This window comes from Salvelinus fontinalis, chromosome 13 (genome assembly GCF_029448725.1).
Source record: "Salvelinus fontinalis isolate EN_2023a chromosome 13, ASM2944872v1, whole genome shotgun sequence".
Lineage (NCBI taxonomy): Eukaryota > Metazoa > Chordata > Actinopteri > Salmoniformes > Salmonidae > Salvelinus > Salvelinus fontinalis.
The window spans coordinates 51433718-51458064 of NC_074677.1; the positions used below are offsets into that span (position 1 = coordinate 51433718).

The 24347-nt window shown below is 42.0% G+C and overlaps 2 protein-coding genes across 4 annotated transcripts in view; one reads left to right on the forward strand and one right to left on the reverse strand.

The window, feature by feature from the left end:
* The window catches only part of LOC129868939 (spectrin beta chain, non-erythrocytic 1-like), a 93608-nt gene extending 89170 nt beyond the window's left edge, over positions 1-4438 (reverse strand). For all 3 annotated transcript variants that reach the window (XM_055943299.1, XM_055943296.1, XM_055943295.1), the window contains exon 1: positions 3900-4438. The gene's annotated coding sequence lies outside the window, so the exon portion shown is untranslated. The remainder of the gene's footprint in view (positions 1-3899) is intronic.
* On the forward strand, positions 3256-22986 carry LOC129867868 (mucin-2-like). Its single transcript, XM_055941346.1, has 2 exons — positions 3256-3313; positions 15557-22986. The coding sequence occupies exons 1-2, from the start codon at positions 3256-3258 to the stop codon at positions 21784-21786; spliced, it is 6288 nt and encodes a 2095-aa protein (XP_055797321.1). The 3' UTR covers positions 21787-22986.
* The last annotated feature ends 1361 nt before the right edge of the window (positions 22987-24347 follow it).

A 24347-nucleotide genomic window follows, 5' to 3' on the forward strand; every position in this document is an offset into this window, starting at 1 on the left:
TACTCCATGTGTAACTCTGTGTTGTTGTCTGTTCACACTGCTATGCTTTATCTTGGCCAGGTCGCAGTTGCAAATGAGAACTTGTTCTCAACTAGCCTACCTGGTTAAATAAAGGTGAAATAAAATAAAAAAAATAAGTCTTAAACAAATTAAAATACATTGTATATTTGAGATTCTTCAAAACTAGCCAAGCTTTGCCTTGATGACAGCTTTGCACACTCTTGGCGTTCTCTCAACCAGCTTCATGAGGTAGTCACCTGGAATGCATTTCAATTAACAGGTGTGCCTTGTTAAAAGTTTATTTGTGGAATTTCTTTCCTTCTTAATGTATGTGAGCCAATCAGTTGTGGTGTGACAAGGTAGGGATGGGTATACAGATGACAGCCCTATCTGGTAAAAGACCAAGTCCATATTATGGCAAGAACAGCTCAGATAAGCAAAGAGAAATGACAGTCCATCATTTCTTTAAGACAGGAAGGTCAGTGAATTCAGAAAATGTCAAGAACTTTGAAAGTGTCTTCAAGTGCAGTTGCAAAAACCATCAAGTGCTATGATGAAACTGGCTCTCATGAGGACCGCCACAGGAAAGGAAGACCCAGAGTTACCTTTGCTGCAGAGTATAAGTTCATTGGAGTTACCAGCCTCATAAATTGCAGCCCAAATAAATGCTTCACAGAGCTCAAGTAACAGACATCTCAACATCAACTGTTCAGAGGAGACTGCGTAAATCAGGCCTTCATGGTCGCATTGCTGCAAAGAAACCACTACTAAAGGACACCAATAACAAGAAGAGACTTGCTTGTGCCAAGAAACAAGATCAATGGACATTAGACAGGTGGAAATCTGTCCTTTAGCCTGATTAATCCAAATTAGATTTTTCGTTCCAACCACTGTGTCTTTGTGAGAGGCAGAGAAGGTGAACGGATGATCTCTGCATGTATAGTTCCCACCGTGAAGCATGGAGGAGGAGGTGTGATGGTGCTTTGCTGGTGACACCGTTTGAAATGTATTTAGAATTCAAGGCACACAACCAGCATGACTACCACAGCATTCTGCAGCGATACGCCAACCCATCTGGTTTGAGCTTAGTGGGACTATCATTTGTTTTTCAACAGGACAATGACCCAACACACCTCCAGGCTGTGAAAGGGTTATTTGACCAAGGAGGAGATTTATGGAGTGCTGCATCAGATGACTTGGCCTCCACAATCACTCAACCTCAACCCAATTGAGATGGTTTGGGATGAGTTGTACCGCAGAGTGAAGGAAAAGCAGCCAACAAGTGCTCAGCATGAGCGAACTCTCAAGACTGTTGGAAAAGCATTCCAGGTGAAGCTGGTTGACAGAATGCCAAGAGAGTGCAAAGCTGTCATTAAGGCAAAGGGTGGCTACTTTGAAGAATCTCAAATATATTTTGATTTGTTTAACACTTTTTTGGTTACTACATGATTCCATATGTGTTATTTCATCGTTTTGATGTCGTCACTATTATTCTACAATGTAGAAAATAGTAAAAAATAAAGAAAAACCCTTGAATGAGTAGGTGTGTCCAAACGTTTGACTGGTACTTATACTGTATATACACACAACTATTCAAAAGTTTGCAGTCACTTAGAAATGTCCTTGTTTTTGAAAGAAAAACACAATTTTTGTCCATTAAAATATCAAATTGATCAGAAGTACAGTGTAGACATTGTTAATGTTGTAAATGACTATTGTAGCTGGAAATGGCTGACTTTTAATGGAATATCTACATAAGCGTACAGAGGCCCATTATCAGCAATCATCACTAATGTATTCCAATGGCACGTTGTGTTAGCTAATCCAAGTTTATAATTTTAAAAGGTTAATTGATCATTAGAAAACACTTTATCAATTATGTTAGCACAGCTGAAAACTGTTGTACTGATTAAAGAAGCAAGAAAACTGGCCTTCTTTAGACTAGTTGAGTATCTGTAGCATCAGCATTTGTAGGTTCGATTACAGGCTCAAAAAAAGGCCAGAAACACCAGTCTCAACATCAACAGTGAAGAGGCAACTCCAGGATGCTGGCCTTCTAGGCAGAGTTGCAAAGAAAATTATATATCTCAGATAAATAAATAAAAATAAAAGATTAAGATGGGCAAAAGAACACAGACATTGGACAGAGGAACCCTGTCTAGAAGGCCAGCATCCCGGAGTCGCCTCCTCACTGTTGACTTTGAGACTGGTGTTTTGCGGGTACTATTTAGTGACGCTGCCAGTTGAGGACTTGAGGCACCTGTTTCTCAAACTAGACACTAATGTACTTGTCCTCTTGCTCAGTTGTGCACCGGGGCTTCCCACTCCCCTTTCTATTCTGGTTAGAGACAGTTTGCGCTGTTCTATGAATGATGTAGTACACAGCGTTGTACCAGATCTTCAGTTTCTTGGCAATTTCTCACATGGAATAGCCTTCATTTCTCAGAACAAGAATAGACGGACGAGTTTCAGAAGAAAGTTCTTTGTTTCTGGACATTTTGAACCTGTAATCGAACCTACAAATGCTGATGCTCCAGATACTCAACTAGTCTAAAGAAGGCCAGTTTTATTGCTTCTTTAATCAGAACAGTTTTCAGCTGTGCTAACAATTGCAAAAGGGTTTTCTAATGATCAATTAGCCTTTTAAAATGATAAACTTGGATTAGCTAACACAGCGTGCCACTGGAACACAGGAGTGATGGTTGCTGATAATGGGCCTCTGTACGCCTATGTAGATATTCCATTTTAAAAAATCAGCCGTTTCCAGCTAGAATAGTCATTTACAACATTAACAATATCTAAACTGTATTTCTGATCAATTGTATGTTATGTTAATGGACAAAAATTGGCTTTTTCTTCAAAAACAAGGACATTTCTAAGTGACCCCAAACTTTTGAACAAGACATATATATACACTAAACGGGTAGGGCTCAAAACCTGCTCTGAGTGACAGGTCTCCACTGGTCATAATCATACCTCAAATGGTGACTAAACCGTAGCTGACAAAACACAGGTTTAGTTTCCTACTAAATCATATACAATGTGGTGTTTTCATCTAAGTTATCTAAACGGATCCTACTCGTACAGGCCACACAGGCTCTGTCCATGAAGAAAGAGAAAAAAAAACACTTGAAGGAGGTGGACATCAATAAACCACTTAGCTAGCTATGCATTACAGATATGATCTTAACAAACAGGCCAGCCATCTTAAATTATAACGGTTGTAGTTTATATCCACAAGCAATTAACACTGCAATGGTGAGCAAGCAGCAGATGATGCTGGCTACCTCCGTGTCCCCAGAGAAGAAGAATCGTGTTGTTTCCTTGGTCTCATCGTGAGACAGCGCAACAGCCAGGTTTACCCATAGCTACGATGACATATCAAAACTCCTATGAAGCTCGCCCAGCTGAACATTTTTCAAAGCTGTGCAAACAAACATTTGATGAAGATGCTTAATATAATTTGAGTCGGGTATGCATACACAATTTATTGAGGGCGAGATACCTTGCCCAATGCTAATGTCATGTTCAGTGGGACGTCGGGTATAGTCACACAGCGCCTGGTTGGACAATATGGTCAGGTTGGATGGCTGGCGGACTCGACAGAGAAGATGAGGGGCGCTATCAAGCTAGTAGCTAACTGGCGAACATCGACTCAAACAAAGGCAACACAGCATGGCGAGGTAGCCAATAGAATATACATTAAATAGCCAAGTTGAGAGCAAATGCTTTATTAATGTATGACTCGTATTTTTAGACAATGATCGATTTTAAAATGACAAAGGGTACCCCAATAACATCTTTACCTGAATATTAGGATTAGCCCACGTTTGTTAGCTAGCTGGTTCTGGTTGGCGGAGGTGATGCTGTGTTGGAGAGAGAAAAAAAAGCACGCTTACCCGTTCTCGTGGTTTATCTTCGTTGGTGGTTGGCTCTCGATATTTTTACCGCGTCACTGATCAAATATAAAACGAACATAAAGAGTATCTGGTTACTGGCATTAGTGACTTAATTCAATGCTAATGTTTAAAATTCCAGTTGGCAGCGTATTTCTGTTAAATCCGCATCCTTGAATCAGATCTTTTCACGCTGCTTGTGCAGCACGGCGTGATAGGAAACATAAGCAGTCCTCTACATTTGACAGAATAAATGCAAAGCAATGGTGGTAGGCTACTCGCAAGGATATACGAAATCGTTTATAAGTTAGCATCTGAGAGATGTCCGCAGTTTCCTAGATAACCTCCAACCGTCGTCCCCTAATTCCGTTCGTTCAACAGGGAGATAGAAAGAATGAATGATACGGGGGCGGGGGGGGGGACTGAGTACGCTCAGTCAATCACATTCATACCGCGGAGACACGCAAAGCCTCCAGAGTGGTGCTGTCCCTGGTTCATAATTCCAGCCTGATTCCAACCCAACAATTTCCGTTTATTAGTCGAAATATTCATACACGGTATCCTTTCTGCAAATGTGAACAGAGAAACGTTTTTTTTTTTATGGGGGCGGATGAATATTGTACATTGTGCGTAATGAGTCAGGTAGGCCTATACCAGTGACTAAATTGATCAAATTACTAATGTGAATCACGTGTTGGAACTATCCCAAAACGTGTCATTCTGACGCGTCTACATCGATATGATCCTCCAGGCAAATCGATTTTTTTATTCTTTTTTTTAAATCGGACCATAGGCTATTTATCTATCCTTCCATCCTCCATAGAAATAGCAACTGATCAATATAGTGTGATTATAGCGGCACACTCCCCAATAGTGTGTGAATGTACAGTAGCCTAAACACAAACCTGTTGCATTTCAGTAAAACACTCATGCTGCAATGCATATCTTTTTTTCCAGTTGAGTTTATTTGCACAGGGAAACAATCACACAGAAAACAAGTCTCAGTCACACAGGAGCCTGTATGCAGGATGAGGCGGGATAGTCGCCTTATTTAACTCAGAACACGAGCATCCACCTTTATGATACAGTCTTAAGATGACTGCAGACAGAGAGGGGCAGAACTTGCTCCATTTATACAGTGAAAGATATAAGAAATGTTACGCCTATGTTTTTGACAAACAGACTAGGAACACATTATAATGACTCCAGTAGGAAGCAGAGCACACCTACATTACAGATGAGTGTGTGTGTGTGTGTGTGTGTGTGTGTGTGTGTGTGTGTGTGTGTGTGTGTGTGTGTGTGTGTGTGTGTGTGTGTGTGTGTCAGTGTAGCCAAAATGGTCTAAACAAAACAATGATCAAACTCTTCTCTATTGTTCTTGTGTGTTGCTATGTTGGTCACTGTGCCCCCCATGCACTCTATATGTCTGCGTGTCCTGTCCCACCTTTATCTGTTCTATGAGCCATATAGTGCAGTGATTAGGAGATGAGAGATGGCTCAAACGGTTGTCTGTTGGTGTGTGTGTCGCTCGACAGGGGGCTGGAATCTGACACGGCGTGGTGAAGAATCAAATCTACCAGTCGGTCCAGGGGAAGTCCTCAGGACGAGACATTTACCATCTGGACTCTCCCTTCACATTAACGGTTCTGACACCGAGTCAGAGCGAGTGACCCAGTCCACTCATCTATCTGAAGCGGGAATAAGTGTGTGTGGGTGTGTGTCGCAAATGATGTTTAACAAACTGTCTGTATCTCTGCCTTGGGAACTTGGGAATGGCCCACCAACCCACTTTGGACACCCATGCTGTTCTACCTCCAAACTTTCTTTGTCTCCCTCTTCATCTCTCTTTCACTCTGTGCTTCTCGCTCTCTATATGTGGTATAGACTGAAACAAACCAGAGCATTTTACCAGTGTTCAATAGAGCATCCCATCCCCCCAGAGCCCCTCCATTCCATTCCCGCTCCTGTCCCGCCCCTACCTGGTCCCCTCTTTTAAACAGACGGCACATCCAAATTCCACCGTGACAAAGGGAAAGAGCTGAGTGCATGATATCAGGGTGCTACTGGCAGCCAGACTCTGGCCAGCACAGTGCTTACACAGGGGTGCTTTCTGCAGATTGCAGCAGTTTGAGCTAAACCCCCCTCTGTCCACTCACTATGGACAGGACCTAGAGGGGGAGCGGGAGGAGGGCATCACAAGTTTGAGGGATGGTGTGAGGTCGGGGTAGTTCAAATCAGTCATTATTTGTTTGTCACTTTGACGGTTGGTTTTACACACCATTTTCATGTTGTTGTCAATGATCACAGCGCATGGTTTGCTCTCATAATGAGTGTGTCTGTCTTTGTGAGTATGTGTGTTTGCAGTTGATAATCCCATCCTCAGCCAGGGCATGTGATAAATGTGACTCCATTACGGGGCCCACCACCCTGCTACCATTGCTGTGGGCCAGACTGCTGTAGCTAACCCCAGGGGAGAGGGGAAAGGGGAGGAGATGGATGTATATAGAGAGTGAGACACCGAAGGTGAGAGTTAGGGAGGGAGGGAGGCAGGGAGTATACCCCAGAGAGGATGGAGATCAAACAGAACAGGCCTCTGCAGCCTGTGGCAGAAAGCACACGGCCCTCTACCACAATTTACAACATCAGTCTCACCTCGTCTTCCTTAGTGCTGGCCTTTTCTCTCAGCTCTTACCTCCGATGCGTGATTCACTCCAGAAGAATGAGCTTCCTCAACTGAGTGCTCTCACAGAATGGGATTTCATGGTTGAAATGCTATGGTTGATTGCTCCTGGCCGGAACCACAGAATTCAAATATATTATTATTGTTCAACAATAATTCATGTAGAAATTATGAAATTATAGCATTAAGCAATAACGCCCGAGGGGGTGTGGTATATGGCCAATATACCACGGCTAAAGGCTTTTCTAACACACGACTCAACGCGGAGTGCCTGGATACAGCTCTTAGCTGTGGTATGTTGGCCATATACCACAAACCCCTGAGGTGCCTTATTGCTATTATAAACGGGTTACCAATGTAATTAGAGCAGTAAAAATACATGTTATATGGTCTGATATACCACAGCTGTCAGCCAATCAGCATTCAGGGCTCGAACCACCCAGTTTATAATGCTATATAATGGGTCCCATGTGGCTTAGTTGGTTGAGCATGGAGCTTGCAATGCCAGGGTTATGGGTTCAATTCCCACGGGGGACCAGTACTGAATTGTAAGTTGCTCTGGATCAGAGTGTCTGCTAAATTACAAGAATGTAGTAATCTGTGTCATTATATAGCTACTAAGAAAACATTTTGACATTGTGTTAGCCTAGCACAAGATTGTGGATGGAGGTCTTGAATGTCCCCTAATCAAAGCATGCATGTTTGTTCAGGTTACAGGGAATTACATCAGTGGTTCCCAAACCGGGGTCCTACTGCAGGGTGTCCGTGGCTAGCAACAACAGATTAAACACATTTGGCCAAGGGATCTGTGGAACAAGTTTAGAGGATGCAATACAGTACAATGTAATGTAATATTACTCATCTCCAGTATAGGCTACCCTCGATGCACAACAGGGCCTGGGAGGCTCACAAGGATCCACAGAACTCCATCAATGATCCAATTTTCAACTCAACTTGTATTCCCTAAAAATGTTGTTTTGAACGTAAATGCACTGTAATTTAAGCTTTAAACCTGGAAATGTGTCTCTCTGCCCCATGGGAATATGTGTAGAATTGCAGGAAATTACCTTGACAACTGCCAAATTGAGGGGGGGGCCTTTAAAATGTTATTTCCCAGGGCCCAAGACTTGGTTAGTCCAGCCATGCGGTGCAGCAGTCGTAGTAAAACTCCTTGTATGCTATTTTTTTTGGACTCTAAAGTTGGAGTTGTGTTATACCAGTTGAGGTTTACATTTTAAAGCAGTCCAGCACTGCTGGTATAGATAGAGCTAAGTGACTCACTGGTATCTGTCACCCCCACCTCCCCATGCCTCTGAAACTTTCAAAGTCGCAGTCTCCAGAAAGCCGTCACCAGTATAGCGGGTTACTTTCTGGTCGATACGACCTACTAAAAGATATTTATATTCCTCCCACTGCTTTTTGGAGTCATCTCCCTGGGACAACCAGCCTATTTCTGGTGTCTTTCTTGCTCATTCTCCCTCTCGCCCTCCCCTCTCCACATCTCCCTGCCTCCCCAAACTAGTTCCTGAAGGTCACCCTGCTGTTCTAGTTTGAACTTTGAGAATAATTAGACAGAATGAAACCAGGACAGTGAGGAGGAGAGCTGGTGCCACGGCAACGTAACTCAGTGAGATCAGGGGACGAGTGCCGCAGGTCTGTTACGTATCGTCGTCCCTAAGGAAGGAAGTCATACTGTAGCTCACTGGGCGACGACACTTATATACATCACACATCTGCTTCATGATTGGCAAATGCTCAGTCAGTTGCTGTCACTTCCTCACCATCCTACCCTAGTTGCTAGTGAGGCAGAAGAGGGAGGGTTTGTGTGGGGACAGAGAAGTGGATAAATGGAGGCGGTTGCTAAATATACAAGACTAACAGCATAGAGACATACATGGACAGTGTATGGGAAGATTTTTCCTTATGACCCCTCCCCTGCATAGACTGCAGCTAGGTCACCTCCAATGAGGCATGAGCAGTGTGAGCAGGATTCAGCTGCTTGTTTGCCATCTTTAATGATCTCCTGTGGATATGTCGCAGATACTTACTACATACAGTACACAAAAATTGTAACAAACTGTATTTTGTCCTCATTCACTTCACTTCATTTAATTCCTTAATTGCCAACATGGCTCGATAGACGCAATCATGTAACCAGTCAGGTGTGTGCGTACAGCTGACAAGTGAACAGGACAGAACAGACCTTTACTGTCAGTTTACCTTTTGAGGCCAGTGTCACTCTCATCCTGATTTATGACAGAACTAGCTACATTAGTCTGAATCCTAGTTCCCTGTGCGATGAAACAATTACACCTGAGCAAGAACTAAAATCACTAAGCAAGCTTTCCAACAAACAATGCATGGTCTCATTCAAGTCCATTACTGGTAGCCATCACATGGTTATCCTGACTGCTCTCCTTTTGGGCTCAGCAGTGAAAAGCAGAGCCGGAGAGAGATCCAGTTTGAGTGTGAGGATGTAGCAGAGATCTCGCCTGGATATGACCTGATTTGAGACCATTGTTACACTTGTGGGTGGAGGGAGGGAATGATGAAATGAGGTCACAGGAGAATCAGCCCATCGTAGAATAGAACCTGATAAACTAAAACCGTCCATTCGTCTCCACGCTCCCTCCGCAAGCTCTTGTTTCCAGGACAACTCCCACAATGAACATCTGATGCGTTGTTATGGCAAGATGTGTTCTTGAGTTATAATAGAGCATAACAGGTTGTCGTTACAGCACAGCCTTCCTATTTCATCTTCCTCTCTGAAGTTCACCGTCCCAACCATTCATCACTATTCACTGCACCTCTGTGTTGTTTCCTTAGAACCTTAGTATGTTCCTCTGTAATACAATGCTTAAATGTATAACATCGTCTTCACAATGAAAGCCAGGAACCGGGACTTCTGTCACATAGTATTATTGTGTTTATGAATGGTCGTATCGGCTTGTTTTGTTTATGTAAGTGGTCTTGCTGAGAGTTTTGGGTACTGGCCTTAGGACATGCACTGAGCATGTAATGCTAGATAGTGGGTTAGGATACTCCACAGTGTACTGTATAGAGAAGATGTGTGTGAACAGCAGTAGGTGTGCTAGTAAGTGTAGGTGTTCTCTTGTATAACAGACAGTGTATTTGTGTAGGAGTGGTGGGTGTAGGTGAGTATTAATGTACTGTAAGTGTGCCCCCGTGTAAAGAGTTTATGTGTTAATTCTGTGAAAATCACAGTACTGCCCCTCATATATATCCCCTCCATCCCTCTCTACCTTGACCCTGGGCCCTGTGGACTGGGATCTGCTACCTCCTCCTCGTTAGCACACCTCACTAATTATACCCTAATGAGGTGTCGGGCCTGTGGGGCCTTAATCACTTCAATATTTAAAGAAAGAAGTCTATATGGCTTATTTCTTTATCTGGTCTGTGAGATTAACATTGGGTTGGAAAACAGGAAGTGAGACAGTATGGTGGAAAACCCATCGCCTCTGGCCTAGTTACCACACGGATAGGAACAGTCTTCCTCACTCATTATGAGCCAAAATCATTTTCATCCCTACAGTTTGACTGAGAGAACCAGTCAAACATGAATCCTGTTGCTATGCAACTACAGTATCACTCTCAATTTTTTATCAGATTACCAGTACAACATGGAGCTCATAGCAAATCAAATAAGAAGCTAATCCGTTCAAGTCAACATGCATGTGATGTAAGAGCTAGGTAATATAAAGCACTGCTGCTCGTCGTTTTGAGTGGCACATAGAAAAAGGTTATGCTTTTGAGTAACCAATTACTACCACAATATTGTTGTAAGTATTTAGCTAGTAAAGGGGTGATGTTAGCGGATTCTAAACCTGATCCCCCAAAATAGTCTTGCCATTCATTGACTCCCATTGACTCCGCCCAGCCAAGCACTGACCTATGATCCCCTCCATCCTCACCCTCTTCACCTACACTGGAGTGATCTATTACAGGAGGCCACTGTAATAGCTGCTGGACACTTCTACCTTATCTGACCTCCAGGGCCAGGCGATTAGAGATAATCTCAAATTTGCAGACCTTTAGACTGAGCTGGAGGGAGATTTGAGAGTGGCTAGGCGATCCTGGAACTAGAATAGTACTGAATCAATGGTGGCTGTGGCTGTCTAGTAACAGGTACAAATAACTGTAAAGATAACAGTCTTCTTTTTTTTAGCCCTGAATGACCCAACTTTTTTATGGCTCCCCCCTCACCACTACCACCTTCACATCTCTCATAAAAAGAGGTTACAGTTGCTAACATCATACCATACCTATAAATAACATCTCTCAGTTAATTATAAATGTACAGATATGTATACCTGATTAAGTATTCCCTGTTAAAATACTTTATGAAGCGCTCTGCATTTTCAAGCAAGGGTTCCCCCTAGTGGATAAACAATAGAACATCTCAAAGCCGCAGCAGCTACAAACGCGACATGAAAACATACATACCTACAATTGGGAGATCTTATGTGATTCTGTTGAAAACACTAGTCGTAAACAAACTGAATCTATATGTTGCCCTGATCAAGTGTTTCCATAACATCTAGAACAGAGGGAAAAACACACCAGCTGTTGTTGAAGTAAAATAATCGACAGCAAACATTTCTCATCCCATCCCTCAACATAACTCACCACAAGCAAACAAAACCTGAAATGTTGCTGTTAAAGATGTGTGCGTAGTAAATGCGTACAAAAAATGTGGGTGTTTCTCTGCCAGGGTAGAAAGTGTGATGGAGAGTATATGACTGGTTGGGATGCAAAGCAGGTAAGGCATCGGAGGGTAAGAATGAGTAACTGTACCATGTGTCCCACACTCACTGTGAGACCATCCTATGGTCCAGGAGTATCAGTGCCCTTCCACGCATCCTATCTCAGGTAAATATGGCATCCCTATCTTAGAGAAAATGATTGTTTACAGTGTTGTTGTTTTTTTTGTATTGCTTAGGTTCAATTACAACATAATGTCTGATGTAAGATGTTGTAAAGTGTATTTGTCACTGATGCTATTAACCAATTTGGTTGACAACAAAAATGTTTTGTTTAAAATATATGTAGAAATTGATTGGCATGCGTAAAGTATGGTGCATAGAGTCCAGGGTACGTAAAGTAAAGCGAAACAACAGAAAGTAAAAGTCACAATATGTAATGGACAGAAGTGATATCGGAGACATTTGGTTGGTGGAGAAAGAGGAATAAAACACGCAGACTAATAATTGAAGGAGCTTTTTGAGTCAACATTACTGATAGAAGTCATGCCGCCTTATTGATGCTGGTTTTGCATGACTTCCTCATTTGCAAGATGTACCACTCATTGTGGACATCTACATGACTACTGTATCTCTCAGGCAAATGAAGGGCAAATGAAGGGCAAATGAAGGGCTAAAGATGTGTTAGTTGTCCTCTGTATAGTTAATAACGAATCTCTTTCAGACTCTGTTGAACTTACTGCTTGACAACTTGTGTTTTGAATTTTCACTACTTAGCTGAGAATTGTTCACACCATGTTGTTCTGTCTGGTTTGCCAAAGTTAACAGTCAGCTGCTGCTGAAAGTATTAACATAATTCTCCTTTTTGGCATGTGAGGATGTTCTCCTGGATGCATTTGATCTCAGATTTGATACGCTTATGAAAGCTTTGGTACTCTGTACAGCTATACAGAGTACAACTCAGACAGCATGGCAAGTCGATTTCAAGTAGGGAAAGGGAAAGTGGGACACCTCGTCAATTGTACAACTGAATGCATTCAACTGAAATCTGCTGCAATTTACTTGTATACCTGTATGTACAGTATGTATTAGGAGTGAATGCACTGTCCCATGTACTGTATGAACACACACTTGTGTACCCTCCAGGATCATACATGAGGGAATGTCCTGGTCACACCATGGCAGAGAAAACCCTCTCTCTTCTCATTATCATTACAGGCAAGTATAGCTCTTTCCATAAAAACGGAACACAATATGGGCAACAATGGATTTACTTTTCAGATACAATGGATGTTTTAGATGTTTGTCAGTATGCAAGACAAATTGTTTTTCCAATAATATAATGCCCACTAAATTCATTTGCTTTACAAATAGCCATGATCAACATGAATTGCTTAGGTAACACTTTGTTTGGATAGTCTGTAGAGCATCTACAGATGGGCTATCTACAGACTATCAGTAACATTTCAACTACTTATCTACTAACCCTAGCCCTAACCTTAACATTAACCTGTATCCTAACCCTAAACTTAACCCTTACCCTAACCCTTACCTTAACCCTTATTGTAAACCGAACCCCAAACTTAACCTTAGCAAGCAGTTGCTTATCAACAGATAGCTTGTTGATAGTATGTGTCACGTTCGTTCTCCTCATCTGAGGATGAGCATGGATCGGACCAAAACGCAGAGTGATATGAATACATCTTCTTTTATTAGAGACGAAGATGAAACGAACACTATACAAAAACAATAAACCACGAACGTGACGCTACAAACAAAAGTGCACACACAGCTACTAACGTTAGACATAGACAATTACCCACAATCACCTAAAGCCCATGGCTGCCTTAAATATGGCTCCCAATCAGAGACAACAATAAACAGCTGTCTCTGATTGAGAACCAAACCAGGCAACCATAGACTTTCCTAAACCTCTCTACTGAACACAACCCCATACACTATACAACACCCCCCTAAACAATACACACACCCTAAACTAGACAAAAACACACAAACATCCCATGTCACACCCTGACCTAACTAAACTAATAAAGAAAATCAATATAACAGAGGCCAGGGTGTGACAGTATGTCCATCTGTAGAGCATTTACATATGGACTATCTGGACTATCCAAATAAAGTGTGACCTCAATGATGAGTAATACAATCAGCCCACCTCTGTCTTCTTTCAGGAATTGTTCACAACACTATGTCACCATTGCCAGGCAATGCTATCAGGTATGCAAATCCTATGCTTTACAGTATCTTTGGTTTCTATGTTTCATTGCTTTGTTTACTCCATGTCAATAACTACTTTGTTTAAAAGGTAAAGTTACACTTATAAAAGAGGATAATTACACCATTACATTTATCTCAATGGTTTGTCTTCAGGGTGAATGGAAGAGCACATGACCCCTATGTTGACATCAGTGGCACTACCCATCCCACTACTGGTCCAGGAGATCCTGAATCTACAGTTTCCTCCAAAATATTAGCTACCACCACATCCATGGACCTGTCTGTATACACCACTGAAACAGCCTTTACAAAGTCACAACAGGGAGAGTCAACCCCCCCTTCAACAGCATTAGGAGCTCCCTCACCTGGGGATGAAATCATGACGGAAACTTCACATGTCCCGGCAACCACTTTTACACAAGCACCTTCCACAAAAGAACCCCCTGCAAGCACGTCTCAAAATGACCTTGCGACGACAATGCCTGCCCAATTTGAAACAGCAAATGTAAAGGCCATAGAAACTACAAACAAATTGGAAGAAACTTCATATGAGACAAAAACAACAGAGAGAACAGCCGTAAATTCATTCAAAACCTCAGCAACAGGCATCTTGAAAACATTGACCACAGTTAATAAAGAAAGAGTAACTGCAACTGCAGAATCATCTGGAAATTCAGAGGTTAAAACATCTGAAATGTCTCCAAGTGCATTTGAACCAGTCCGTGTTGCCGCTCCTGTGAGATCCTCAATTTCAAAAGACATGATAACTACACCCATAACCTCTTCTTTAATAACAACACCTAAAATGAAATCTGCAATCAAATCAGAAATAGCACCAACATCTGTATATGCCTCAAACTCATCTGGAATGTTAAAAACAACTACATTACAAACCATAGCAACAACTAGGACATTAGGGGGGGAAACGTTTGAGCTGTTAGCCACCTCCCCTGGAAAACCATCTGAAAGAACATTAGAGACGTCAACTATAATGCCCATGTCGACATCTGCTTCTTCGGCGCCAGGCAGCGTTTCTGAGGCATTGTCTGCAATTACATCACAAAGGATAACTTTTGCCACAGTTACATTCCTACCTATTGTATCAGTTCCTACACCTGATAGCCCATTGGAAACTAAAGCTACAGCTCCGACAGAACGTACAGATGAAAACAATCCTAAAACCACAGCTGCGACTCCGTATGAAACAACTGATATAAACACACCTGAAGCATCATCCACAACCTCATCAACTACACCTAAAACATCATCCACTTATGCAACATTCCCATCAACTGCACCTGAAACATCTGTGAAAGTCATTAAAGAACCCTTTACAACAGATGCAGCCAAGGCCACTAGCTCATCAGAAAAACTGTCAACAGTCTACTTTCAAGCATATCAAACCACAACTACAACTGATACATCAACTATAACTTCTACAACAAGTGACTCTTCAACTATTACTGTATCTGCAAAACTGTTAACAGTTACAGCAGAAAGGATAACTACATTCCCCCCATCAACTGAACCTAAACCAACATCTATGGCCACATACACAACAAACCCACACACCGAAACTGAAACATCATCCACAACTACAACATCCATATCAACCAAACCTGAAACATCATCCACAGCCACATACACACCATCCCCATCAACCAAACCTGAAACATCATCCACAGCCACATACACACCATCCCCATCAACTGAACCTGAAACATCATCCACAGCCACATACACACCATCCCCATCAACCAAACCTGAAACATCATCCACAGCCACATACACACCATCCCCATCAACCAAACCTGAAACATCATCCACAGCCACATACACACCATCCCCATCAACTGAACCTGAAACATCATCCACAGCCACATACACACCATCCCCATCAACCAAACCTGAAACATCATCCACAGCCACATACACACCACCCCCATCAACTGAACCTGAAACATCATCCACAGCCACATACACACCATCCCCATCAACCAAACCTGTAACATCATCCACAGCCACATACACACCATCCCCATCAACTGAACCTGAAACATCATCCACAGCCACATACACACCATCCCCATCAACATCATACACAACTACAACATTCCCATCGACCGAAACGGAATTATCATCCACAACTACATCATCCCTATCAACCGTACCTAAAACATCATCCACAACTACAACATTTCCATCAATTGAAACATCATCCACAACAACAACATCCATATCAATCAAACCTGAAACATCATCCACAGCCACATACACAACATTCCCATCAACCGAACCTGAAACATCATCCATATCTACAACATCCCTATCAACTGAAACTGAAACATCATCCATAACTACAACATCCATAACAATCAAACCTGAAACATCATCCACAGCTACATACACAACATCCCCATCAACCGAACCTGAAACATCATCCACAACTACAACATTTCCATCAACTGATACTGAAACATCATCCACAATTACAACATCCATATCAACCAAACCTGAAACATCATCCACAGCCACATACACACCATCCCCATCCCCATCAACTGAACCTGAAACATCATACACAACTACAACATTCCCATCGACCGAAACGGAATCATCATCCACAACTACATCATCCCTATCAACTGTACCTCAAACATCATCCACAACTACAACATTTCCATCAACTGATACTGAAACATCATCAACAACATCCATATCAATCAAACCTGAAACCTCATCCACAGCCACATACACAACATTTCCATCAATTGAAACATCATCCACAACTACAACATCCATATCAATCAAACCTGAAACATCATCCACAGCCACAGCCACATACACAACATCCCCATCAACCGAACCTGAAACATCATCCACAACTACAACATTTCCATCAACTGATACTGAAACATCATCCACAACTACAACATCCATATCAACCAAACCTGAAACATCATCCACAGCCACATACACACCATCCCCATCAACTGAACCTGAAACATCATCCACAACTACAACATTCCCATCAACCGAAACGGAATCATCATCCACAACTACATCATCCCTATCAACCGTACCTCAAACATCATCCACAACTACAACATTTCCATCAATTGAAACATCATCCACAACTACAACATCCATATCAATCAAACCTGAAACATCATCCACAGCCACATACACAACATTCCCATCAACCGAACCTGAAACATCATCCATATCTACAACATCCCTATCAACAACTACAACATTCCCATCAACTGAAACATCATCAATAACTACAACATCCATATCAACCAAACCTGAAACATCATCCACAGCTACATACACAACATTCCCATCAACCGAACCTGAAACATCATCCATATCTACAACATCCCTATCAACAACTACAACATTCCCATCAACTGAAACTGAAACATCATCCATAACTACAACATCCATAACAACCAAACCTGAAACATCATCCACAGCTACATACACAACATCCCCATCAACCGAACCTGAAACATCATCCACAACTACAACATTTCCATCAACTGATACTGAAACATCATCCACAATTACAACATCCATATCAACCAAACCTGAAACATCATCCACAGCCACATACACACCATCCCCATCCCCATCAACTGAACCTGAAACATCATACACAACTACAACATCCCTATCAACCGTACCTCAAACATCATCCACAACTACAACATTTCCATCAACTGATACTGAAACATCATCAACAACATCCATATCAATCAAACCTGAAACCTCATCCACAGCCACATACACAACATTTCCATCAATTGAAACATCATCCACAACTACAACATCCATATCAATCAAACCTGAAACATCATCCACAGCCACAGCCACATACACACCATCCCCATCAACTGAACCTGAAACATCATCCACAACTACAACATTCCCATCAACCGAAACGGAATCATCATCCACAACTACATCATCCCTATCAACCGTACCTCAAACATCATCCACAACTACAACATTTCCATCAATTGAAACATCATCCACAACTACAACATCCATATCAATCAAACCTGAAACATCATCCACAGCCACATACACAACATTCCCATCAACCGAACCTGAAACATCATCCATATCTACAACATTCCCATCAACTGAAACATCATCAATAACTACAACATCCCCATCAACCGAACATGAAACATCATCCACAACTACAACATTTCCATCAACTGATACTGAAACATCATCCACAACTACAACATCCATATCAACCAAACCTGAAACATCATCCACAGCCACATACACAACATTCCCATCGACCAAAACTGAAACATCATCCACAACTACAACATTTCCATCAATTGAAACATCATCCACAACTACATCATCCATACCAATCAAACCTGAAACATCATCCACAGCCACATACACAACATTCCCATCAACCGAACCTGAAACATCATCCACAACTACAACATTTCCATCAACTGATACTGAAACATCATCCACAACTACAACATCCATATCAACCAAACCTGAAACATCATCCACAGCCACATACACAACATTCCCATCGACCAAAACTGAAACATCATCCACAACTACAACATTTCCATCAATTGAAACATCATCCACAACTACATCATCCATATCAATCAAACCTGAAACATCATCCACAGCCACATACACAACATTCCCATTAACCGAACCTGAAACATCATCCATATCTACAACATCCCTATCAACAACTACAACATTCCCATCAACTGAAACATCATCCATAACTACAACATCCATATCAACCAAACCTGAAACATCATCCACAGCTACATACACAATATCCCCATCAACCGAACCTGAAACATCATCCACAACTACAACATTTCCATCAACTGATACTGAAACATCATCCACAACTACAACATCCATATCAACCAAACCTGAAACATCAGCCACATACACACCATCCCCATCAACTGAACCTGAAACATCATACACAACTACAACATTCCCATCGACCGAAACGGAATCATCATCCACAACTACATCATCCCTATCAACCGTACCTCAAACATCATCCACAACTACAACATTTCCATCAATTGACACATCATCCACAACTACAACATCCATATCAATCAAACCTGAAACATCATCCACAGCTACATACACAACATCCCCATCAACCGAACCTGAAACATCATCCACAACTACAACATTTCCATCAACTGATACTGAAACATCATCCACAACTACAACATCCATATCAACCAAACCTGAAACATCATCCACAGCCACATACACAACATTCCCATCGACCAAAACTGAAACATCATCCACACCTACAACATTCCCATCAACCGCAATGGCAACATCCACATCTACCAAACCTGAAATATCATCCACAGCCACATACACAACATCCCCATCAACTGTACCTAAAACATCATCCACAATTACAACATCCATATCAAACAAACATGAAACATCACCCACCGCCACATACACAACATTCCCATCAACTAAAACTGAAACATCATCCACAGATATAACATCCATATCAAGCAAACCTGAATCATCATCCACAGCCACAACATTCCCATTGACCGAAATGGAAACATCCTCCAAAACTACAACATTCCCATCAACTGAAACTGAAACATCATCCATAGCCAGAAACTCATCATCTCCACCAACTGAACCAGAAACCTCATCCACAACTACAACAACTCCATCAACCAAACTAGAAACATCATACACAGCCACATGCATTACTGACCCATCAACCGAAACTGAAAAATCATCCATAACATCCCCATCAACCAAAATTGAAACATCATCCACAACTACAACAACCCTATCAACCGAAACTGAAACATCAAACATATCTACAACAACCTTATCAACTGAACCTGATACATCATCCACAACTACAACATCCATATCAACTGAACCTGGAACATCATACACAGCCACATACACAACATCCTCATCAACCAAACCTGAAACATCCTCCACAACTACAACATTCCCATCGACCGAAACAGAAACATCCTCCAAAACTACAACATTCCCATCAACTGAAACTGAAACATCATCCATAGCCAGAAACACATCATCTCCGCCAACTGAACCAGAAACATCATCCACAACTACAACATTCCCACCAACCGAACCAGAAACATCATACACAACCACACACATTACTTACCCATCAACCGAAACTGAAACATTATCCACATCCACAACATCCCCATCAACCGAAATTGAAACATCATCCACAACTACAACAACCCCATCAACTGAACCTGAAATATCGTACATAACCAAATACATGACATCCCTATCAACCGAACCTGAAACATCATCCACAACTACAACATTCCTTTCAGCCAAACCTGAAACATCATACACAGCCACATACACAACATTCCCATTGACCGAAAATGAAACCTCATCCACAACTACAACATCTAAATCAACCCAAACTGAAACATCATCCACAGATACAATATCCACATCAACCAAACCTGAAACATCATCCACAACTACAACATTCCCAACAACCATAGCTGCAACATCATCCACAACTACATCCCCATTAACCAAACCTGAAACATCATCCACAGTCAGAAACACATCATCCCCACCAACCGAACCAGAAACATTATACACAACCACACACATTACTTACCCATCAAACAAAACTGAAACATCATCCACATCTACAACATCCCCATCAACGGAAATTGAAACATCATCCACATCCACAACAACCGCATCAACCGAACCTGAAACATCATACACAACCACATCCACAACAACCCCATCAACCAAAACTGAATCATCATCCACAACATCCCCATCCCCCGAAATTGAAACATCATCCACAACAACGGCATCAACCAAACCTGAAACATCATACACAACCACATACTTGACATCCCCATCAACCGAAACTGAAACATCATCCACATCCACAACATTCCCATCAGCTGAAACATCATCCACAATTACAACATCCAGATCAACCAAACCTGAAACATCATCCACAGCCACATACACAACATTCCCATTAACCGAAACTGAAACATCATCCACATCCACAACATTCCCATCGACCGAAACATCATTCACAACTACAACATCCCTATCAACCAAACCTGAAACATCATCCACATCCACAACAACCCCATCAACCGAACCTGAAACATCATCCACATCCACAACAACCCCATCAACCGAACCTGAATCATCATCCACATCCACAACAACCCCATCAACCGAACCTGAATCATCATACACAACCACCTACATGATATCCCCATCAATCGAAACGGAAACATACTCCATAACTACAACATCTGCAATATCAAAACGTGAAACATCAGTGAACGTCACATCTGAAACATTTACAACAGATGGAACGACAACCACTATCTCAGTAGAAAAACGCTCAACAGCCTCCCTTCAAACATTTAAAGCTACAACTGAGACATCAACAACTACACTTGAAACTCCAGTTTCTACACCAAGTGACTCTTCAGCTATCACTGTACCTGCAACACTGTCTACAGTTACATCAGGAAGGATACCTACAGCCCCACCAACAGAATCACCATTAGAAACATCCAAAGCTACATTTGAGACATCAATATCAACCATTCCAGTAACTACAGAGATAACCCCCACCGGAATATCAGCTACAACAGAAAGTCGAATAGCAACAACCTCACCTGGAAATGTATTGACAACTACAATCACATCCTCAATATCTGCTTCAACTACTGAGGGAAAAACAGAAAACCCATCTTCCATCACTCCGGAACCTCCAGCTACAAACACACGTGTTACATCAGCATTTACAGCCTCTTCAGAGAGGATGAGTATACCAACATCGAGTACCCTCCCAGAAATCACAACTCAGAATTTGACATCAACTTTAACATCTACCTTTTCTGCAACGACTACTTCAAATCACAGCATAACTCGGATGACAACAACAACAAAAACGACAAAAGCCACTGCAGGTTCAGTCGTAACTGAACCTGGCAGTGTGACGGACAAAGTTGACTCAACCAAACCTGAATCTTCAACGACCACACCTGTGCCAATCCCACCTCCACCCTCATCAACTAATGACATCTTTGTGGCCATTACTTTGGTTATCCTATTATTGATTTTGGTTGCTATAACTTTAGTTATTTTTTTCTTTGATCAAAATCCTTGCAGAGGGAGCTATAATTTATAATATCTTGGACACAAAATGTATTTTTGACTGAAAGGACCTCACGTAGTAGACAAGTGCAACCTCAAGAAAGGGAGAGTAAGAAATCTATCCCATGTTGATGTCACCTGAAAAGATTTAGTGCCTTTGAAGGGGGTATGGTAGTAGGTGCCAGGCACATCGGTTTGAGTGTGTCAAGAACTGCAACGCTGTTGGGTTTTTCACACTCAACAGTTTCCCGTGTGAATCAAGAATGGTCCACCACCCATAGGACATCCAGCCAACTTGACAACTGTGAGAAAGAATTGGAGTCCACATAGGCCAGCAGCATCCCTGTGGAATGCTTTTTGACACCTTGTAGTCCATGCCCTGATGAATTGAGGCTATTCCGAGGGCAAAAGGGAGTGCAACTCAATATTAGGAAGGTGTTCCTAATGTTTTGTACACTGTGTATACACTCTTAGAAAGAAGGGTTCCAATAGGAAAACCCTTTTTGGTTCCAGATATAACCCTTTTGGGTTCAATGTAGAACCTTCTGCACCAAAAAGGGTTCTTCAAAGAGTTCTCCTATGGGGACAGGCGAAGAACCCTTATAGGTTCTAGATAACTTCCAACTTACCGTAACTTTGTTGTTAAAGTATTATAAAAACATGAGGTACCAAACCCGCTCACAGGATTGGTTAACTCTTGAGGTTCCTCGGGTCTCCACTGAATTAGGTAGATCCGCTTTTAGTTTTAAAGTACCTCATTGTTGTAACCAACTGCAAAACACACTGCAATTGGATGCTCTGACGTTTTTAGTTTTTATTTCACCTTTATTTAACCAAGTAGGCCAGTTGAGAACAAGTTCTCATTTACAACAGCGACCTGGCCAAGATAAAGCAAAGCAGTGTGACAAAAACAACAACACAGAGTTACACATGGGATAAACAAACGTACAGTTAATAACACAATATAAAATCTGTATACAGTGTATGCAAATGAAGTAAGGAGGTAAGGCAATACATAGGCCATAGTGGCAAAGTAATTACAATTTAGCAATTGACACTGGAGTGATAGATGTGCAGATGCTGTCGCTTGGGGAATTAAAAATATTGATTGGGGAACTATTTGCTGAGGAAAGTGGCTGTTTTTCTTGATTGTTTGTTGTGCTGTATTTTTGTTCTTGTACTTTGAATTGTATATGCAGCGCTCCCTTGCGAAGGAAACCCTGGTCTCAATGGTGACTCCCTGTTTAAATAAAGATTCAATAAAATAGCAATTTATTTTCTAAGATTGTAGATCTTGGGCATGGTGCCACTACGAATAACCAAGAGAACCTTGCTTTTATTATTGTATTATGTAACGATTGTAAATAGACTGACATATTGTTTAATTTGGTCAAACTTTATTTGGATAGTCCGGATAGTACATCTGTAAATTCTTTACAGATGTTCATACTATCAACCAGCTATCTGTTGATAAGCAACTGCTTGCTAAGGTTATGGTTAGGTTTAGAGTGTAAGGGTTAAGGTTAGGGTTAGTGTTAAGTTTGGGGTTATGATAAAGGCTAAGGTTAGGGTTAGTAGATAGTTAGTTGAAATGTTTTTGATAGTCTCAAATCAAATCTTATTGGTGCGTACACAGATTTGCAGAAGTTATCGCAGGTGCAGCGAAAGGTGTGCTGAAATGTGTGCTGAATGGCACACATAAGTGTGCCATTCAGAGGGTGAATGGGCAAGACCAAACATTTAAGTGCCTTTGAACGAGGTATAGTAGTAGGTGCCAGGCACTGATTTGAGTGTGTCAAGAACTGCAACGCTGTTGGCCTTTTCACGCTCAACAGTTTCCCGTGTGTATCAAGAATGCTCCACCACCCATAGGACATCCAGCCAACTTGACACAACTGTGGGAAACATTGGAGTCAAAATGGGCCAGCATCTCTGTGGAATGCTTTCAACACCTTGTAGGTGGGCTCGGGTAGCTGAAGTCCTTGATGATCTTCTTGGCCTTCCTGTAACACCGGGTGCTGTAGATGCACTGGAGGGCAGACAGTGTGCCCCCAGTGATGGTTTTGGCTGACCACACCCCCCCTCTGGAGAGCCCTGCACTTGCGGACGGTGCAATTGCCGCACCAGGCGGTGATACAGGTTATTTTCCTGGTACTACTCCACCAGGAGTCTCATCTCCTCTCTGTAGGCTGTTTCATCATTGTTGGTAATCATGCCTACCACTTTTTGGTAATCAGCAAACTTGATGATGAGTTGGAGAGGTGCATGGCCAAACAGTCATGCTTCAATGTTGACGCCTCGAAGCGAGTGTAGAAGTTATTTAGCTCGTCTGGCAGGCTTGTGTCACTGGGCACCTCCCGGGTGTGCTTCCCTTTGTAGTCCGTAATAGTTTGCAACTACCCTACCATATTCGACGAGCATCGAAGCCGGTGTAGTACGATTCAATCTTAGTCCTGTATTGACACTTTGCCTGTTTGATGGTTTGTCGGAGGGCATAACAGGATTTCTTATAAGCGTCCGGGTTAGAGTCCCGCTCCTTGAAAGCGGCAGCTCTACCCTTCAGCTCAGTGCGGATGTTGCCTATGGGGCCCCGTG

Bases quoted from the DNA above. Each gene is read 5' to 3' on its own strand.
- LOC129867868 (XM_055941346.1), top strand. From the start codon at position 3,256: ATGGTGAGCAAGCAGCAGATGATGCTGGCTACCTCCGTGTCCCCAGAG. The intron at 3,314-15,556 runs GTGTTGTTTCCT...CATCATCCACAG, and splicing joins GTCCCCAGAGAAGAAGAATC to CCACATACACACCATCCCCA.